The sequence below is a fragment of the Anopheles coustani genome, chromosome 3 (assembly GCF_943734705.1).
Source record: "Anopheles coustani chromosome 3, idAnoCousDA_361_x.2, whole genome shotgun sequence".
NCBI lineage: Eukaryota > Metazoa > Arthropoda > Insecta > Diptera > Culicidae > Anopheles > Anopheles coustani.
Genome location: NC_071288.1, coordinates 46280256 through 46302661, shown reverse-complemented (window position 1 = coordinate 46302661; position 22406 = coordinate 46280256). Strand labels below are relative to the sequence as shown.

Below are 22406 nucleotides of genomic sequence, written 5' to 3'. Positions count from 1 at the left end.
ATATTCCTGCCAACAAGCGAAGGGTTGTCCTCTCGGTCGATCCGCTGCCGCGGAGCACGCTCAAGACATTTACGTCAAAAACTCGAGCGTGTGCCTCCCACCTTCGCATTTGCTTGAGCGATTCTCTTCCCTCCGGAGGATGCCGTGCATATTTGCCTTTTATCGCTACTAATTCTAACTGGATTAGCTGCGAAAAGCGTCTCCCGGGAGATGATTTCATGATTATTAATGTGCTGCTTTAGCGGCTGCGTGTTTCACCGGTAGCACGTTTTCCGGATGGATGTATGCATGGCAATGGATGGGGGTGAAGGGTCGCAGATTAATATTTCACCCCCCGTGGCTCGTTCCAATGCACGTTGCTAAGGTAGGCAAATTAAAACCGGATTCCAAGCGATGAGATACGGCAAACAAACGGAAACGATATTTCGTGCATCGCCACACACCTAACCACTGTTCATTTTTCTTCCGGTGATGTGGGTGGAATCAGTTTCACCACCCAGCTCCTACGCTCGTGCCTTGCGACGTACGTGTATTGTTGTTTAAACCGATTGTGCGATGGTAACGAACCGACGGAATCCAATCCCCGAGCTCTCGTCCGAACCCTTCGGGTTGGATGCCGCAAGGATGTGAAGGAGAAAATTAATTATTCAACATACAGGCCCCACCCCAAATGGGCACATTTTCTCTTCCACCCTCCAGCGCACACCCGAACATGGCTCATATACACTCCAACTAGGGGAATTGTGTTTGGCTTTGGGAGATCGATTAAAATTTCCCAAAACAGTCGAGCTGCCGGCTGCAGAAGCCACTCCGTTTCCGTTGAAAGGTAACCCCGGAGAACGGGACGGATGGGCAAATGTTTTCCATGGCATGGAAAAACCCTCGGCCCAAATGGACGCAGGCAAATGGTAAAGCCCATAATCGTATTATAATTAAAATGCCCTCATCTTACAAGCTTTTGTGTTGGCGATCAACGGAGGCTTTTCAATCGCACTATCAGCCGCTTTCCGAGCCACAAGGGCCTAGGGGAGTGCCTGAGGGTAGTAGGTGCCCGGATCACTGACAACCAGCAGACCGGATGAGGGCCGACCGATTTCCTCCATTTTTGGGATCGCTTTTCTACAGAACCACAAAACCCGAACGGAGACGTTATTCATTCTCCGTCCGCCGGGCACTGCTTGGACTTTTGAATTTGTGTTTTCACTAGGGATCACACACACACACACACACACACACACACACGCACACGTACACGCAGCGACATAAGTCGACCGGTAGTGCGTGTGTCGGCTCAGAAGATGAGGAAGGGATTGCTCTCAAAGGATTTTTGCTAGAATTAATTACAAACTGTCGATGAAAGAACCTACGGGATGAGAAATATTAGTTCTTCTGAAAGTTTCTCATGACTTACGTAAGTTGTAATTGGATTCCGATTTTGCTGAAGCGGAACCAGACCTGGACGTGTCTCAGTTGCACAGTTCTGCGATTTGTGTTGAATTCTCAGAGCACTCTAATCCTAATTTTCTCCGAATCACATTGTTAGCAACGTTCTTTGGTGTCTGATACGGAGAATTTCCCATCGAAGGCGACGAAACATTATCGCGATGCAATACACCTTCCGGTGCATGCTCAAGCCGATGATAGCATTTGGCATGTGCTCTATCGCGATGAAGGATCTTGATGTTGTTTTGCACACACATACACACAAATACTAGGCTGCCGATCAAAGAACCACCTTTCAGCGGGATGGATTCGTAATACGACATGAATAAGGCATCTTTGCTCGAGCTGGTGGGTGTGTAGGAGAATGCTTTACACTCCACCGTTCCCACCGGATGCACTTGGATCAGGTTCCATACCGTGTTGTTCCGGAAGTGCTTTTGTTAATATCAACACAATCCCGTTGCGCAATGCTGTTGCTACCGGTTGTATCTTGCGGATTGAATCGAAAAGGGCATCATGTGTAAGTAGCGTGCGTCATCCTGAGACCAGAGAGGCTTTTAACTGACGGTAAAATTCACCTCACAACTCCCAGCGCGTACCGAAACTCCGGTGGGAATAGACCGTTTTAGCAGGTTTCGTTTTATCCTCCCTAAGAGATGATCCTTGCGGGATGAAGGAGGAACTTTGGGAAGCAAAATCAAGCTCATGTTCTCACTTTCGCTGATAAGCCACGACCATACGTACATTCAACAACTCACTGCACAATTTTGGCTGAGAAAATACAAAATGTGAAGAAAAAATATAAATAAACTCGTACCCTGCCGTTTCTCCAACCGGAATAGTAATTAACGGAAGTGAAGTTAGGCCAAGCCAGCAAGCCAGTAAAGCTTCTCTCGAGAGTCACTTAGCAGATGCCGAGGTTGAGCCTCTTCGGTTCCGGGAGGCGGCAGAAAATGAGTGAAAAAAAATCGGTATAAAAAAGGAAAACAAAAAAAGCGCACCGTGAAGCCAAAGGTGAGAAATTGTGGTTCGGCAAACAAAACCCGCCGGATAGCGGCGAACCGTCGGAATCGGGCGTGAAAAGTCGACCCGCTCGGAACGAACAGAAAAGCCAGCGCCGGGTGAAAAAAAGCTCCCCGAGGAGATGAGATGGGAAATCCAATGGAAAAGCTCCCGTATGCGCTATCACGTTCCACTTTAATGGATGCACTGCTTGCACTGCGGCGCGTATAATCGGTGCGCCCTGCAGGTCCCGGTTGCAGTTGTAGGTCAACGCGGGGCCCCTTTTTTATATTGGGTTGCATTGCTCGTTTCGCTTTGAATCCGGGATGATTACGCCTGGGGAGGTTGGACCATTTGGAGTGGACGCGGTCGGTGCGATTTGTCTTGATACAGCCGTAATAGGAGCGTCAGTTTGTGGAGCGCTTTTTTAAGCCAGCGCTCGAACGAGTACCGTAAACTTTCCACCAACAGGCCACGCCAGTCACAAGAAAGGCGGGCAGTATAATCTGCAACAGGGCTGGCCTCAAAGAGTGAAAGCAGTAGATTGAGTGTATTAAAAGATACATGGAGTTTGCGAAACCTTCTGAAGATATTTTCTCATAATCCGTTGACGTCGAGGTATCCGTGGCCGGCCAAAGGAAGTCTTCGTGCAACGTAACGAAACACGGTTAAAGCTACTTACGCCTTGGGAATGCGTATGATATGGTCTCAAGAAGCACACACACACACACACACGCACCCACACATGCAACGGCTCACACCCAAAGCGAACCAACAGCGAGCGAAAACCAGGCGCGATGAAAGAACGCGAAAAACGTTGCCATTTTTCTTCCCAACCATGTTGGCAGCAGATCCTCAAACGGTGTTAGTGAAATGAAAAATGAGAAGGAAAAAAAACAAGCAACCCAATGCCGCGGGAAAAAAGCGGGCAGCAGCGGCGAAAAGCGCCGACCTGCTGCGTTGGGAATAAATTGCTTCATTATGTGAAGCTGTTCAGTATTTTTTTCCAAAATTTTAGTTCACCTCCTTTTTCGTGTGATCTCGCGTGGCTTTGCGTGAACTTCTAGTCAGGTTTGACGTGCTTGAAGATAAAGATAGGGAAAGAAAAACAGAAAAAAACCGCCCCATACACAGACACTCACACATACACCGACAGTCGGGGCAAACAAACTCCACTGCTTACCGGGTTGATTCATCGTAACTTTAGATCTCCCTCTTGGTTTGATGCACATTTTGATGAGGGGAATTTAGTGGCGCCGCAAAAACGGAACTTTAAAGTCTTATTAGTGTAGTAAAAGTAGGTAAATTAATAAACACGAGCTGAGCCAGAGGAGAGCGTAGATTGAAATGCTAGCTTTTCAATTAAGTTTTTCGTTTGGTTTGTATGTTGGAATAACGGAACGTTGAAGGTCGTTTGAATCGATAAATCCTAAACTAAATGATATTCAAAACAAAATTAACCAGTGAACATAGTTTTATTCAACATTTGGATACTCTTGTTTTTTTTTTCATCACGATCACATAAGATTATGAAGATTTAGAGCAATCATGTTCGTTCATTCTGAAATCGGAGATGAAATCAAATAATTTGTGAAATTCTACGTATACTTATGTTGCCTTCATAAAACATGCTCACTTTTCTATTCATTTGGATTAAGGAAGGATCACTCCATCAACTGTTCAATGTTTTTCTACTAATTCAATGTGGACGTGAATGTTTTACAAACAAAAAAAGGTAAAAAACGTTCACTTAGTATCAAAACTCTGATCCTGTTGTATCTGAAAAATATTCCGCAAAAGCATCCTGCCTCTGCTGGAAACGCAAAAAACAGCCAAACGATTCATTGCGACTGACAAAACAATCTTCTCGTTCATTGAGCAAAAGAAAGCTACCGTCCGGAAAAACCGGATGGCATAAAAATGCATCCGTGATGAACTCCAGGAAGCGAGCATCATGTTGTATTGTTTCGAAACGCAGCGAGCTGCAATAGAGTGCAGTGCGAATGGAGCGAAGGAAGAATGGTACGGACGGAACGTTTCGCAAACGTTTTACCAATAATTTTCCAACCATTTTAATCTGCTTTTCACAACGAATGTGAGTTTTTTTTTCGCTTGTGCTGTTGTTCACCCTCCCTGGATCAAAATTCCCAGCTTCCGACGTTTGTCGTCCTGCAGTCGGCATGCAATTCGCAACAGATCGTTCACTCTTCCGGTACGGTAATGGCGCAATGCGAACGGATGGATAACATTAATCGACTTCATGGTCCAACGGCATCCATCGCGAGTGGAAAAATTACGTTCATATGATTACGCATGCAGCCGCGAGTGATCCATGTTCTTCTCCCTGTACGCTGTCGGGCTGCAGAATTTTAGTTATTTTTTTCATTCCCCATAGATCCCATTAGCGAGTGCTAGCAAGCATTCTTCGAGTTTTTCACGCTCGTTTTACTTTTATCGAAAGCTTTTAGAACGCTCTCACGGGAACCGTTCGCTTGATGTTGCAATCGAGTGTGTAAATTGTGTGCTAGCTTCCGGAACACATACGTAGGCACGGTTCGAATGGATCGAATCGCAAGGAAACTATTTATGACGCTGCATACACCGGATGGTGGATGCCCGTGGGTTACTCACGGTTATTACCGACGAGCATAGGAATATGTGGCAAAAATCGGTTTGGCAGGTAGATGAGGTGGGTGTTATTGTGCATTTTCTAGCATATCGATCATCGCGCCTGACATCATATCGGTGAATTAATGCACTCCACGGCATCGTGATCCACGCAGACGAAACGAATGGGGAAACTAGTGGCACAAATGGGTTCGTTCACATACTAAGGAAGCTCTTCCCTGGTAGTGTTGCGATTTTATCCCCATTCGCAACAGTGCTCACATTAAGCTCCGTCACACCTGGGTAGAATGGTTGCCAAGGAATACGCCATCAAACTTCGCCAAACGAGGGAGATCTCCAGTGGCGGGGTGTTTCTTTGTTGTGAAAATAGAAAATCGCATGGATTCGCATCAAACATCACGCGCAAAGTACCGGGAGAAGCAGAAGAACGGAGAGTTACTTTTAATATTCAAAATGGATTCTTCACTCAAGGACGAAGATGATGTTCACTACGCGCTAGATACGGTGGAGAAAGGAAATCTGTGAAAAACAAACAAGTACACTCACCGGTGGCTCTTCATTAACATCCGTAATCGTGATGATGAGCAGCCCTTCGCCTTGCTGTATTGAAGGTGCCGTTGTGTCCGTCACCAGTACCTTTATCCGGATGACCTGGTTTGGCGAGCGGGAAATGAAGAGACATTAGCACTCGACCGCTCGCTTGAGTGTTTGCAAGGCTTACCGCAAAGCTGTCCCGCTGGAGCCGTCGGTTCACGAACACCTTCCCGGACCGATCGATCCGGAACATGTCCTTGAAGTCCTCCATCTCGCCGACCTCCTTACCGTTCTTGTCCACCGCCGTGATGGGCTCGGTGGCAGCGTAATCCAGCGACTCGCTCGACGCGACGTCCGGGTCGACGGCCACTAGGGTGTGCACCAGCGTACCGATCGGGGCGTCCTCGCTCACCTCCGCCCGCTGGGTGGTGGGCGTGAAGTACGGCGCCTTGTCGTTGCTGTTGATGATGCTGACGATGAGCATTGCGGTGCCGGAGAGACTCGGTGTGCCCAGATCCGCCGCCACGATCTCCATCTGGTACGTGTTGCGCCGATCGTAGTCCAGCTTGCGGGCGATCGTTACGTCGCCAGTTTTGTTGTCAATCGCGAAGTCGTCAAAGCTGCCTTGCTGGATGCGGTATCTGGAGTTGGAGAAATTGAATGTGCAACGAATTATGAGTATTTATTAGCATAGCCAACCACAAACCGCTTTGGTATATTTGGAATAAATCTATGTGTACAGAGTAACAGGATATTTGTTACAAAATAAAATTTAATGTTTAAACTTGACATTCGATACCATTGAAGAGTTTGTATAATCTTATAACCTAGATAATTTGAAAAATACTTTTAGCAACTTAAGAACAACTTCGAAAAACTCCACTTGTTAGCGCTGCCAGAAAAAATATAGGAAAATATAATCAAAGAAGGCTTAGTTAAATGACATGGAAGAGGTTAGAAAAGAAATAGGGCAGTTGCAGGCAAGACTTTGAGAGAAGAAGTTGTAGTAATAGTATTTTTTTTAGTTTTGATGGAGGTTTTTCGATGTAGCTTGATGAAATTTGGTGAAATATAGAAGGACATTTGAGCTATCTACTAAAAACAACTATTAAGTTATTTTCCGAGATAACACCTATCCGCCTGTCACTTGATCGTCGTTTGTTGTGTGGGTTATCAAAAATTTGCATTATTGATAACGCACAGCGATAACGATCAGGTAACGGTTCGATGACAAGTTGGGTCCGTTCTAATCCCGTTAGATGGCGTATGCATGGATGGAAGGGAAGAAACGAAGATCGGTCGCTCTCACTCCACCGCCTGGGCTACCACAGGTCGTTGATTCCGGTGCAGACCAGCTGATCGGGTAAACGACCTGTGGTGCAACCGAAAACGTTGGTGGCTGTAAGAGCGATCGCACTTTCTTATCGCAACCGTCAAGGAGAGTAGAAGTGCAGTGTTAATTTTTTTAACCGATAAATAAAATTCGTCGCGTTCAAGAAATTGCTGTGAAAGTTCTTCTTGGCGGGGGAAAGAAAGCGTCTTGCCGCACCAGGTGCAGCAATACCGCCTATAAAATTTGAACGGCTTGCTAGTTCTAATTCAATGCATTTTTGTTTTCTTTAGTTACAAAAATTATTCTTTCTGATCCGGAAGATAGCAATGATATACAAAAGTTCGGTTCAATTTGTCAATTCTTAGTATGCTTTCAAATGAAAATGAAATCAAGAGGTATAGTTTGAAATTGTTTTCCATTCATCATTAACCTAATAAGATTACAAATGGCGAAAATAAACCATTGTGGGTAATGCGGATCAATCCTGATGATGAGTTTATGGCAATTAATCCGATTTATTAATTGAGTATATATTTCTCCTAGCACGCCTTGGTACATTGATTGGCGCCTTCGTATTAGAATTAGCTAAGCACCGGTCGAGATTTAATAAGATTTTCATTGAAATTATTATCTTTGTTTTTCACTTCCAATTCTACCTGGAATCCCCGGATGGGCCCTCAAGCTGGTAAATCTTATCGAAATCTTGGAATTACAAAAAAGCCACCTCTTGGAGCATTAAACAAAATGCAATTACGCCAAATTGCCAGACTGAAGCCGACCAATCGAGACCGTTGGTGGAAGCGTGGTGCTAATTTCAAATCGTCTCCCGAAGCCGCCAAACTCTTTTGCATATTTAATGAGCTGCTAGCCCCTCCAAAAAGTTCGGATTTAAATTCAACGGCGCACTTCCATCCGTCCGCCACGCAAACGGGCAAGAATGTGGCTAATCCCGTGTAATTAATGATCCAGTGCGGCCTTTCTGACGAAAAAAGCGCCACTGGCCGGGCATTGTTATTCACCGGTAGCAACGATTTTCCGGCCATGTGGCCGCAAGTCCGAATTCAACCACTCCGCTTTTTATGCTCAGCGTCATTTATTTTTTATTTGTAGAAACGAGGATCCGAGATTACCATTGACGCGTTTTGCAATCGCGCTCAATATTTCATAGGACAGGAAATAATGAGACAATCAAAACTTTATCACTTGCTCACGTCGTTCGTCAAGTGCCGAGCCTCAGCCATACTTATTCGATATCTTCAACAGGACGAGCTTGTTAATGTCTGTTTTCACTAATCGAGGAGTAGAAATTCCTATCGTTTGGCTTACATTCTGGAAAAGTCTAAGAAGCTTGAAAAGCTGGCGAACGGTTTCCTTAGTTCCAAATGGGTGAGTTAGCGCCCGCTCTGTATTCTCACTCACGGCATGCCCAATGCTTGGTTAACGCAACCGTTTGCCCATTCGCTCGCTCACCGTGACCCCTTAATCCTATTTAACCCAGCAATTTGGGTTCCTTAGCGTTCGGACCCGGTTCGCTCGCCCTTCCCTCCCTCCGATGCAACGCACCGACGCCAACGGGGCTACCGATTTTGGTCCTGTCGGCCGGCGGATCCCGCCGGCGTTCAATCCGTTCCGTTTCTCGTAAATCTAAACAAGAATTTGATTAAATTTTAACGTAATTTATGCGAGCACACCTTCCGTTCGCTTGGCTCCCAAAGCCGACCACCGGTAAGCCCCTCCCTCGGGCGGGTTCGACTCCGTAGACGAGCGAGTTATCCTGCCAGCTGCGACCAAATCCTTCCCCCGTTCAACCTCGCTTCCAACGGATGATTGCCCCACTCAATTATGTTGCGCTCCGGCACTGGGGCACTATTTATTTTTTTTGGCCCCACTTCTGTCGCCACTCCTTCGACGGTTGTCGTTCGTACATTTGTTCTCTTGTTTTGGCAGCGCGCACACCCACACACACAAACGCACCCTCTTACCGCTGATGTTTCGATTTTCCGTTCGTTTTATCAGGACGGTTTTGGGTGGTTAGGGATGGATTTTTCATGGTCGCTTTTCACCGGTTATTGGTTGTACAGCGACTGGGTTGGCCGTGCTGCGACCACGCACCAGTCCGCTGGTCAGAAATTGGCCGGGGTGGCTGCACATACATTGGCAGCGGTGCCAGTTTCCACCCCATTTGGATAACGTTGAAAAGTGGGTGGTGGTGCTCGGTGGATGAAACATGTCGAAACATTTTGGCGAAATCACCCAGACTTGGAGTCGCTCCGGTCAAAGCTAATCAGAAAATTTATGTGACAATTTGTACACCGGGTATGTTTAACGTTGGCTTTCCCGGGGTTGTTCAGCGATGCTGCATACGTACACCGGTCACGGTTTTTTTTTAAAAGGAAGATTATAAAAACTCGATGAGCATAAAATAGCCGATTCACATCCCTGTTGATTGTGTGCACTAATTTGTGAGCTTTTCTTTATGAAAAAGCAAAATCATTTACATACACTGATAAATATACTTTAGAAAATGGGATCCTCGCTGCTACATCATAAAACGGTTACATGTCCCCTGAATTACCGCTTTATTTTTCTGATCTCTTCTTCCTCAACCCATTATTGTCAATAATTCCATGAACTTTTCCATTTGCAATAAACATCATCATCATCGTCATCGTCTTCATCAAAACAACCATCATCATCGTCATCATCGTCGCCATCACCATCGCCCCGGATTGTCGTGTTCCCTGCAGCGGCCCGTGGCCAAGTTTTCCGGCATGCTCCTGACCTTTTCGTTTTTTCCTTGGCCCCCCGGCAGCCACAACATCACCCAGGATTACATCGGCAGACGGGCGGAAGTAAAGGGAATAAAATGGACATTAATGGTCGTTTTGCAAGCGAAACCACCCGAGCTTCGGGCACGTACCGGGACGCGTTGGTGGTGATGGGGATAGGAGGGTATGAGAAATTGAAAAGTGGATATTGAACCATCGACCAATATCATCGGCAAGGCTCAAGGCACTGTCGATGTGTGTGTGTGTGTGTGTGTGAGTGGGGATGGGGGAATGGTGGATGAATAAATAAAGGTAAAACAAGGAAAGGTTTAGGTCATATATTCGCATTTACGGGACGACCGTTCCGTGCTCCGGAGGCTCGGGAGATTGGATCGCTTCCGTGCATGATCGAGCGCTTTCCTTTAGGAAATTGTGAATAGGTGTACGTGTGTGTATGTATCTGTTTTCAGCACTCTCCATAATGGTTATATGCGACCCGATGCTTTTTCTTCTGCCTTGCCGCCCCGAACCTCCAATTTACCAGCAAGGGTTCAGGCGAAATCTGAACCGGGCGAGAAAAACACTGGTAAAACAGGGGAAATAATCAAGTTATTCTAAAAATTTATTTTTACGGCCCTACAACCAATGTATATGGCCTTCCTTATCTTGGTGGCAGTACCTGCAGGCGGACGGCGGGGAAGAGGGTTGAATTTAGGGCCGATCGAAAATCAGTTACGGAGACCAGGTTGGCCGAGGGTTAGGGTTTTCGTTTTCCTTCCACCGGATGCTGTGGGCACACGGCGCACGTAATGTAAACTAAGTTTTAAATTTACCTGATGTCTGCATTGATTCCCGTGTCCAAATCGATCGCCTGCAGCCGTTCCACTTCAGTGCCTGGAAAATTGATTGTTGCACAGCAGCGAAGAGAAGAGAAATGGAAAGAGTATAAGCATTGGTTGTATCCGGAAAGTGAGGTTGAGACTTTTTTAGTTTTTAGCAAGTCTATATAATTATCCAACACGAGATTTTGTGGTGTGGAAAAGTATTTTTCTGATGCAATTTCGTTGCTTTTCTTTTATTTTTTGGTGAATAACACTAATGGCAATAGCTTAGTCAAATTTGAAATTAAATGAATTTTGAAAAAAATGAAAATAAAATAAAGCATTGAATTGCGGGGTTGACTGTAGAGTATGATTAATTATTATTTGTCATTATTTTTATCGAATAAGATATTTAACTCGTTGACTGCCATATCACCCAAAAGTGGGTGAGAGCAGCAATTAGTTCTAAAAAGTTGTTGGCCTATAAATAAATGAAAATCAAAACAAAAACTATAGTAATATAAAATACAAGTTCTTTGGGAAGCAAAGTCTTTGCTTGGCCTTCAAAAACCGTCAGTTGCACAAAGGTTATAAACAAAATTTATTTAAAAAGATTGTACTAAAAAAGTATGCTAAAAACGCTTGGCAGTCAACGTGTTAAATTGTGTACTCTCAAACATTAACTCTCAAACAATTACAAACTGATAAACCTATTGAATTGCAAAGATTTCAACTTCTACACAAGGTAAAATGTTATTAAACTATCTACAGAAACTGTAAAACCAGAAGAGCGTTGAGATGATAGCACATATTGACATCAACCTTTTCCAACATTAACACATATAGTCTTCATAAGACTAAGCTCGATATTTCATCGAGCTTCGATGAAGTAAAAGAAAAGAACGAAAAGTAGAATGTAAAAAGAAGCTACGTCTTGCTAGACTGAATGTTTGATATTTAAAACTACCATAAAGACTTTTCTACCAATGAAATCCTTGTTATCCTTACGTCAAACTATCATCATTCATGAGAACGGCTTTACAAAACACATAACCCCGGCGACGGTGACTATCTGATTGGGACGTGCAAGCGTTTGGGGAATCCGATACCGATCCGTTCGTCCGAAGCAATATTCATAACATTGAGACTAAATAGTCTTGACTCGCTCGTTAGCATCAAGAGGCTGCGGTCACGCGAGCCGGCAGGGGATGCGAGGAGCAACGAGGATGAAATTGATTCCAGCATTGGCCCAGTTGTTGGGAGAGCCGTAAAACCCCGATCGATAGCTGTGGGCGGAAAGGTAAACGCCAGCCAGAACCGTCCTCCAAAGCCGTCCTCCAAAGTTCGGTGAGACTAATATCTTTTGATGAGTTGTTTGATAGGCGGGCGAGCAATATATTGTACCGTCAATGGATCCCGAGGCCGAATTCCCAACCAGCGCTCCTTAAAACTGTTAGCCAACTAAGTGGCAGCGGGGGTTGGGCCACTGCCACCACTAATTCTAACCACTTCGGGGATGGGACGCCCCGTGCCCACGAGCGTTCGCCTTTGTCGGGTTGACACTCGATACAGTTCCTCAAACCAAGACTCAGCCATTGTCTATCCAACAGAGCCGCTCTTTACTACTGGTACGTCAGAAGAGAGAATCCTTGGCGTACGAACGGTTAGCTAGAGTCGCATTCGTTAGCTTGACTGTAAAACAAGCGCTTGTGCGCCCCTTCCTTGCCGGTGGCTCCGGACAAAGCCAACGAACGGTTCAATCGAAATCGGAACCAACGAGCTCGAGCTTTAAGGATGCCAAACGACCCGACGAGTCGGGGTGGCTTTGTTTTATCGTCACCGTCAGTGTTATCATCATCGTCACCGTCGTTACGGGAGGCGCTCGTCGGTGTTTCCCACACCGCCCCACTTACCGATTGGTAGGTTTTCCTCAATCGAGGTGAGATAGTGTTCCCGAGCAAACAGGGGCGCATGGTTGTTCACGTCCCGGATGGTAATGTTCACGCTGCACAGCGTCGTGTAGAGTCCATCGGTGGCCTGTCGGGAAGCGTTAAGAAAGGAGTTGAGATGAAAATAGTGGCATAAGGGGTTTCTCGGAAAATCATTGACATTTTCTAGCGCCTGGAGAAGGCGCTCGGTGACACACTGGTAGTTCGATTTGTTCCACAACGAGCTCGGAAGGAAAATGGTTATCAAGAGGAATTTCTAATTAGATAAAGTAACGCCTTCCTGCGACGATATTGTGGACGGCGGTGTGGCCATACCGGAATAGATTGGATTTTCAGGTGGGAGTCACACCGGCCCCAAAACCGTGGCTTACCTCCACGCCGAAGAACACATTTTCCGACTTCAGATGGTTGACGTCCAGGGCGACCGATTTCGATATCGTCAGCTGACCGGTGCGCTTATCGATTTCGAAGTGGCGTGTGACGGCCTCGTTTCCGATGATGCTGTCGAAAAGGAAGAGGAAGGAAACGAATTGCAGTGAAACCCGTTCGTTGCGCTAGAGAGAACGCTACCACTTACCGGTAGTTGATTTCGGACACAACATCCGGATCGCGAGCCTTTATAATGAGTGGTGGTTCGAATAAGGTGGCACCTTCATCAACTGACGCCCGATAGAGTGGACTCTCGCAGACCGGTGGAGAGTCGTTGGCATCGAGCAGGCTGATGCGAACCGATACCACGGACGTTTGGCCGCGACCCTCGTCGTCGGTGGCGCGATAGGAAAGGTAGTACACCGATTGCGATTCGTAGTCCAAGCAGGGCGCTCGGCCAGGCCCGGCGGCCTCCGATACGGTCCGCAGCGGATGCTGGTGGATATCGTTTGTCTGCAGTGGCTCAATGCGGACCGTCGTCGGAAGACCGTGGTCGGACTCGTCCGACGTCGACTGGTCTGGCATCGTCGTCGTCGTCGTGGAGCGTTCCTCCGATTCCTGACCCTCGTACAGCTTGGAGATGGTGGGTGGCGCGACCACACTCACGTCGTGGAATTCGTTCGACTCTCCGTTATTAACAATGCGGTACGTCATGTACTCTACGCTGCTTCCTCCGGAAGTGGATGCGTTCAGGTGGTTCACATCGGCATACTCGTGGCGTAGGTTCGCCCGGGCGGGTACCTGCCGGCGACGTCTTCGAACCGCACTCAGATGAGCTTGGTCAGCGGGGTTGGCAGGACAATCAGCCACCGAAATGGCGCCGGTGAGTGCGTCCACGTGGAACAACTCCGATCCGGTGCCGGACAGCGAGTAGCGGATGCCCTGATCACCGAAAAGTCCCGAATCCAGATCCTTCGCCGTGATCGTCGTAATTAGCTGTCCCGCGTGCGCCGTTTCGGACACGCTGGTTGAGTACGAGTCCTGCTCGAACAGTGGCCGGTTATCGTTCGCGTCCGTAATCGATACGGTGAGCGTGGCGGTGGACGATAGCCGGGGGTTTGTCTTCGTTTCTTCCGCCACCAGCAGCACGATGAACTTGCGCTGGTTGGGATTCTCGTAATCGAGCGACCCGTTCGCCACCCGGATGCTGATCTGGGACGAACCGGACACCAGCTTCGGCTCGACGTCGAACACGTTGGAGACGTCGTTGAGGCGAAGCGCAAACTCCGCGTTCTCGCCCACGTCCGGATCGCGCACGGTGATCTCCAGCGGCAGCGGCGTTCCCGGGGCCGTGTTCTCCGACAGCGACACGAAGTATTCGGTTTTGTTGAACATCGGTGGCGAGTCGTTCACGTCGCGGATCGTGATCGACGCTTGGGTCGTGGCGACGGTGAGGTTGTCATTGCCTGGAACTCCGTCCACTACCTCGCGCGCCTTCACGGTCAGTATGATCAGGCCCGTGTCGTCCGGTAGGGCTTCCTTGTCCAATGGCTTTGCCGTCCGGAGCTCTCCGGTGTGTTTATCAAGCAGAAAGTAATCCATTGGATCTACACGACGAGTTCGAAAGAGAATAGAAACACATTATGAAGGTGACATTAAAGTGGAAAAGGATAGTTTCATTCTGTTTGAAAGAGTATAAGAGTAAAAATTATCATCGTTCTTCAAACACGTATCTAACTTATGAGGAAGATTTAAATAATGTATCTGCTTAAAATAAAAAAAAACTACATCTTTGCAGTGATATATAAACCAACGCTTATGGTATTCTGTTAGTTTATTCCGACTGTACTAGTAACTTATGCTAATCGAATATGCTATTGTGATCGTTGTTCACATTTAGGGTCACAACATCTATCCCATAGACGAAATGTTACCCAAGCAACGTTCGTGGAAAAAGTATGAAATAATGAAATTGAAGTTCGAGTACTATTAGAAAAACAAAATATTTCTGTGCCTGAAAGGACCCTAATATTCAGAGAGCTATTAGAATTCCAAATACAAGCGTATGTGCGAGTAATGCAACAATTATTTAAATGTGCAAAATATTTAATGTATTTTGCGACTCCCATGATTTTAACGTTACTACAACAAGTTTAACAAATGCCATACTTTTAGGATGGATGTCTAGCACTATCTTAAAGAAGACTTGTTAAGTTTATGATTTTTTTATTGTTGTTTTTAATGAAGATTGTAAACATAGACTTACATGCTAATTGTAAGTTCAATCGAACTAAAAAGTCTCTTGAACAAATTGACACAAATAAATAAATAAACATATTTTTCATTTACTTTTGTTTTTAAAACCTCATCATAACCATCTGAACTAATAAAAGGAAAAATGTGCAATCGTTAAAATTCCTTTCAATGTTTTTGTACTTACTCGTCACCAGCTCGTACACGATCTTCCGGGGTTGGCCACGGTCACCGTCCCGTGCGTGGATCACCATTACCAGCGTGCCGATCGGGCTGTCCTCGTTGATGACGGCCGCCAGCGATCCCTGGAAGACCGGTGCCGCATTCTGTACGTCCCGCACGTGAATCTCCAGACCCGCGCTGGCGTTAAACAGGCCGTCGCTCGCATCGAGCAGCACTTGGTAGATCATGCGATCGTTGTAGTCTAGCGGTTCCTTCAGCACCACCGCCGCGGTCAGCCGGTCCTGCTCGCTTTTCGTCACCTCGATCGAGAACTTTTCGCATGCATCCGGATTTTGTGGCTGCGGAATGCACACGACGTCCAGATCCTCCCCGACGGTGTCCCGGTCCGTGACGAGGATGCCGTCGAACACCGTCGTACCGGGTCGGGCGTTTTCGAGCACTTCCGTTTCGTACGGAATCTACAGTAGGGGGAAGAAGTAAGTGAAAAGCAAATCAATATAAAACAAATGAAACAATGATCCCAGTTGCTACAAAGCTGTAAGTATTGTCCCTGGCAAATTACATTTCAATCCGCAAATTTCCCTTTGCGTTCTTAATTGGTGACCCGTTTCCCTCTTTCTTTCGATGGTAATATCAACTGCACCGACTATTACACACCACCGGTCCCACCGCTGCCCAGGGCCGTCCATCGAACCGAGGGTTCAAATCGAACGTCCGATCCCGCTGGAGTATAAAATGTTTGCATTTCCAAAGTTTAAATTAGTTCGAAACACCCGAACGGACAGCAGTGTCCCTCGTTCGATACGTTCCGCAGGAAAATCGTTATGCACAACCAGCGCAAACAGGTTCGGGGGGAAAAACAGATTAATCATTCCCAACCGCAGTAGCCGAGGTTGGAGCGCACACTGGATGCACAATTTACCACCCCGTTTTCTTTCACGGTCCTAATGTACCATCCAGTGAAACTGCCACGTGACGGTTCGATACCACACTTCCGAAGCGAAGAGGACATAACCGCAAAAGAGTGGTGGGCAGCCATAGGACGAACACCAGCAGGGTACATGAGAAAAAGAGCATAAACCCTGTTAAAGGAAACATAAAAAAGGGCTCCACCGAATCGGGCGAGTTTATTGAAATTGTTTAAAATGAGAAACTTTTCCTATTTATTATTGCAACACGAAACTAATTTCACTTCAATGAGTTCACCGTCACAGTTGGCGGAGTGCTCGTTGTTGTCGCGGTATTCGTTTTCGTCACCGTACCAGGGTGGCTTTCCACATGGCCTTTGCCCGTCCATCACCCTTTTACCGTCCACTTGCTCGCACGTTGCTTTCATGGTTGGTTTTCTCTAACGAACGTGCGCACGGAAAGCTGTTTTTGCTGTTCTCCGAGCTTGCAACAACCATGAAAGTTACGATGACAAAATAGGAAAAATAGCAATGAGAGGGACACAAATTTCCAGGAATTTAACAAAACATCGTCGCATCACTAGGAGCACGTAGAATTCACTAGTAGTTCGCGAATGGAAACAATATCAAACCAGCAACTAAAGAGGGGAGCGAAAGAAGCGTAAAACATAAAACGAGACGATCCGTTCCGGAAGTAGATGGTATGCAATCACCCTGACCTCCAACGGGCTCGGAAGGAATCTTTGATGACAAGGTGCAACACCCCACGGCGAAAGGTGGCAACCCTGGAGGAAAAGTTTTCACAATTTACAGCATAATAAACATTCCCCTTTCGCTCATAGTTCAGCGAATGGGGATTCGTGTTGATGTACTTCGCCGATTGACGTCTTGTTTTTTTTTTTGCATTAGTTTAATGAAGCTGCATAATGATAAAGTGTTTAAACAAACGTAAACTTAGCTGCCAACGAACGAACGATAATGAGGTAACATACTTTTGTTGAACATCGGTCGTTCAAAACTGCTCGGAGGGTTTTTCTTTTCTATGTACAAGTTAGTCTAGTGAAACAATATAAGTTTGACGAAATTACTTTGTATAATAATAACATTAAATTAAAAATGGAGTTTTTAAATAAATAGCCTTATCCAAAAATACACTGAAACAAGCACTTATTGCTATTAGTAAGAGACAATAGAGATAATTAGTGTTATAAATAAGGAATCATGGATGCGGACTCCCATTAAAAGCTCAAACACTGCTCAAGTATAACTATAGAGAAGTACAGCCGAAATGAAGCGAGTTTGAGTTAAAATACCAATTCATATTTCAGAAGTGTGGATATTATTTTTACTGCTAATATAGTTCAAAAACTAAATCGACAGAATAAAAAAAAAAAGGTATAAACAAAAACTACCAATCAACAAAATAGAATATTCGGGCTGAAACATGATAGAAAACATGGGCATAAAATTTGATCTGTTAAACATCACTTTCAAATGCTAAAAAAGTAAAGTGTTTGTAGCATTGCATCTCGAACCTAATAACTTAGAAGGTTACACGTTTCTATATTGCTGTACTTCAATTTTGTACCCGAAATCATCAAACGCATTCTTTATAGTAATAGGAATCCGTTCCACCGTTTCGAGTCTTTCTGGACGACCCTTATTGCGTCGGAACTGCATGACCTGTACCGCTCTTATACCCTTGTCAAACCTATCAAAAACTTAATTACAGCGCGATTCGTTCACGCCGTTCATAGAGCATACGGCATCCGGAGCGCGCAGTCTGAAAACGATTTTTTCTATTTTCGGCAACAAACACCCAATTTGTACTTACGTTCTGAAACTCGGGAGGATTGTCGTTCTCGTCCAGCACAATAATGGTGATCGGTACGTTGACGATGTTGTCATTTTCGGACTCGATACCGGTCGGACTGACCCGGTCCCGGATGGAGACGGAAAAAGAGAGTGTATCTTGTGCCTGAAAAAAAAAGAAAAAAAGGACAGTGAGCTGCAAAGTAAACAACCATTTCAACTAAAACCTTCTGGTGATAACAGTGCTTTTATTACAAGTACGACTTTTCGTCCATTTGGTATGTCGCACTCTCTCTCACATTTTCTTGTTTGATTTCCTATGTGTCGTTTTAACAAGACTGATATCAATCGATTGCGTTCAAGTCGAGTCAAAATATTGTATTCTTTTTGCAACAAATAAGCCCCCTCTCGAAGCGAAAGCAAGCTCCGGGATGCGTCTTTGCTTTATGACTTCGCTAACATTTCCATTCCGTGTTCGTTGTTACGCTTGCCAATTGGAGCGCTTTTTCTCCAAACGGTCCAAATGATTTCCATCGGTTCTGATCGACATCGACGTTTTTCGCTAAAGTTTTTCCACACTCCCATACCTTCTTTTCCCGTTTTTATCCGCCGTTCGTGCGACCAGCGGATATTGATTTCTACATCCGTTTGATGTGACGGTTGTTTGTGCGCGACGGTGGGTATTTATTTATGTTCGCTTTTTGTTGATTTTCTGTGTCTGTGGGAGCGTTTTTGTTTGCAGCTTTTTATTCGACCCACCCGTGTCCCCAACGGCTTTGGGCCGCTCTCGGCGACATGAGGGCGATCGGGAAAATCAACATAGCCAGGTAGGAAAAGTGAACAGCCGATCGGATAAACAAAGACAGCACGAGAAGGGGAAGGGGGTGGGGGGGGGTGGTTGGAGGTGAAGGAACCGACTAACCTGAGGCAGTGGGAAACGAAAAACCGAAATGTTACGATACGCGGTTGTTGTTCACGGCCGAGCGGAAGATGCAAACAGAATGAATAATTCTGTTTATGCATGGCGAATATTTTTGCTGTACGCAATTGCCCCTGTGCGTGTGTGTGTGTGTGTGTATGATCCTGCAGGGATGTGGGCACATTTTTGTGTGGCTCTGGGGTTCTTCTTTTATTTCTATTTGTTTTCTTCGGTGCCTCGGACGCTGCAAAAAAAACATGCGTGCAAGCAAATGACGGATGCCATCCGGGCGTATTGCCTTCGATAGGGTTTTCCATAATGTTCCCACACCAATCCCCGTGCAGGGACGTGGTTGTTTTTCCATCCTGCGTCGTTCGCGTTGTCGGCGTCCGAGAAAGAAATTCACATCCTACCGAGAGAGCATCGGGATAGGTCAGGGCTGGATGATGAAAAATAAAGCGCATCATTATGCCACCGTAGCCAGCTTGTTGTGGAAGTCACGCACGATGCCACCGGTCCGCAGCCTAGGGAGCCTCCCGTGCACCGTCAGGAAAATCGATTCGGCTTGATGGCTTGGCAGTCTGTCCCCGTCCGCGACGAGCCGTGGCAACTTTATTCACATTTGCCGACAGGAAGGACGTGACATTAAGAAAGGAAAGTGGAAAAAATAATCATATCGTTCGAGCGGAGCGCTCAAACAAAAACAGGGAATAGGTTTATAAAAAAAACAACCGGAAAAAGGACACCTACCCTATATCATTCCATACATGTGTGAGGGATGCAAGGATATCACACGGGACAGTGTACTGTGTGTGAATGCATTTGCGAAGTGCAATTGAATTCGCTGGCGTTTGCATCCGCCAAACACGCAAAAGAGGCAGCCCAGAGCACGTTAATGGAACTCGTAGGGGATGTTCGGCCTCCCTTATCTCCGATATGCCCTGTTCCGCTGTTTTGATTTTGGTGATGCACCTGCTCTTATTAGATTTTTTTTTCCGCGTGCATGTTGACTTACGCAGGACATTCGATGTTTCCCTTTCCGTGTTCGATGTTCCGGCCAGTATCGGTGCTTGTCGGTTTGAAAAATCAAATTTAGCTTAGTTTGGGTTGAAAGCGCACGGTGCGTTCCCGTCGAGCACGAGATGATACCGACGAGCTCGTGTTCCGATGACGTTTTTGCTTTTTCACTTTATGTGCGTGTACGTGTGCATGAAGAACTGTACCCAAATATGCACAACATCGTCCTTTAGATGACATTTTTTATAGCACACTAGAATTCGTAGAATATTAACGAAGGTGTTCCAGCGATAGTGGTTCGATTTCGCACCATAGAAAGTTTTGGAAAACCCTCGGAAGCGCCCGATCATGGATGGCGTCAATCGTTACGGTGTTAAATAAATTTATCCCTCTCTAATATTGAATTTCCACTCAACTTTACGACTTAGCGTGGCGGTCCATTGGCTACGAACAAACAAACCACGACTCCGCAACGCTCCCAAATAGAAGGTGGTACGGTCTCGGTATCCTGGTTGGCGTTTCCTTTTCTACAAAAAAAAAACATCTACCAGCTCGACCTCCGGTCGATTTTTGACAGCATACTCCCCGGTTATAAACCAACTACGTATCGATCGAACGATGAACATGAAAGCTACGCTCAACAGGACGCGCGGCGACGGTGCTGGTCCGACCAATAACTTAATTACCTTCGCTCAATCACTCGATTATATGTTCGTATACGCTTGGCAGACGCCGTAACTTGCCAAACGGAAGGATGTACTACCACCGAACAACCGTCCGAAATAGCGCTAGTGTCAAATTAGTTTCTCGATCTTTCGTGTCTTTTTGAGTAGAATACCCACCGAAAGGGCTTTGAAAACATAAAAACGATATGAACAGAATTCTAAGCCGTGAGCCATTTAATCAATTTTATAAACTTACATCAAACACACACACCTCTCTACCACCTATGGCGATGCGCGTCATGGTGATCTAATTTGGCCAACGGCTCGGAATAGAATTCTCCGATCTGTCATGCCATCCGGATGGGCAAGAACGCAGGCCAAGCCGAAGAAAAACTTGTTCTAGACTCGAGAGCAGCGTATGGCGAAAGAGGAATGTAGAGTTGGTCATGTATGTGGATTTTTGCCATCCCGATTTCAAAGAAAAAATCGACCGATTTCTCCGACGCTTCTGATACTACCATTCTGCTTCAAGCTTCCGGATGGGGGAGTTCACGGGGTGGAAAAAAACTACACATGTCAGACGATAGCACAGCGCACTGGCATGCCCTCGCATGATTCCAGCGCAGCCTAGAACAGCTCGGGGGTAGAACGAGCGCTGTTGAGTTGTCGATATTAATTTTATTTTCCAATTTATTGATCCCGCTTTTTTGTCGATAGCCGAAATCGAATTCATCCGTGCCGATGAACTACTTTTTCTCAGTTCCCTCTCCATTCCATTCAGCCGTGGATCTGCGGTAAAGAGGGAAGAGGTTACGGGGATGGTCGCTTCGGTATGTGCCACCCGAGGCTGTCCGTGTGCTTAGTGGTTGAGACTTCCTCCAATTTTCTTTGTAAACGATTCCCCGTGTCCCCGTGTCCACCGGGTCGCTGGCAAGGTTCCTGCAAGAATTCCGGGTACTCGGGTCTGAACGATGAAAAGCAATTCTAGATACGTCAAAGAAGCGCAGAAGAAAAAAGGACGAAGAAGGAAAAAAAAAGGATCGACAACATTCCGTTCGTGATTCGGGAAGAAGAATTACCACGTAAATCTCGTTTTCATCCTACAAGAATCTCGTTTTCGGCAACACAACCCACCCGGTACCCGGCCGCACCCATACACACATACACACGGTCACGCACGAGAAGATCCATGTTATTTTTCTTCTTCTCGGAGCGGGGCGGATCGTGCATCGGAATGTGCTCCTGTCGCCCCCGTTCGTAGGTAAGCCTCGTTCTACATTCACGACGAGTGGCGCGCTGGACGACCACAAGCCTCGGGGCCCATTTGTATTAGTTTTTATCTTCATCTGGTTGTAAGTGAACGGAAGCAGGGAACTTTAAGACGGTGGTTGAAAATGACGGGATTGCTATGGATAATATTCATACGATGAATTGCTGGAGCAATCGAAAGCATAAGTTAAATCGATGGAAAGGATGATATTTTTATTACTCTGATTTAATCAGCCACCATAGAATAATTTTACAAAGATGGTGTTGTTCAGTAAAGATTTAATTTTGAATGGTTTATGCCAGAAAATGAGCATCATATATCAAATTTTCAGCAATGTTATGCTTTGAAAGTAAATTTAAGTAGCATCCTTAAATATTAATTTTCATTCTCGCTACGAATAAATTTTCTCTTATTTTGTTAAATTTAAAAAGCATTTTTTTTAACTTCATAAAATTCATGCCTATTTTAATCAAATTTTTGTCATCTTGATGTAAGTTTAAAATTGAATTTGATCGAAAATAGATACTTGAAA

General features: G+C 45.8%; 1 protein-coding gene across 1 annotated transcript in view; it reads right to left on the bottom strand.

Moving 5' to 3' along the window:
- Positions 1-22406, bottom strand: part of LOC131259006 (cadherin-87A) — a 63641-nt gene that overhangs the window by 12366 nt on the left and 28869 nt on the right. Inside the window, exons 3-10 of the mRNA XM_058260415.1 lie at positions 18026-18169; positions 15288-15741; positions 13056-14454; positions 12850-12979; positions 12443-12566; positions 10542-10602; positions 5795-6248; positions 5620-5724 (exon numbers count right to left, since the gene is read on the bottom strand). Coding sequence (XP_058116398.1) covers positions 5620-5724; positions 5795-6248; positions 10542-10602; positions 12443-12566; positions 12850-12979; positions 13056-14454; positions 15288-15741; positions 18026-18169 — 2871 coding nt within the window. The remainder of the gene's footprint in view (positions 1-5619; positions 5725-5794; positions 6249-10541; positions 10603-12442; positions 12567-12849; positions 12980-13055; positions 14455-15287; positions 15742-18025; positions 18170-22406) is intronic.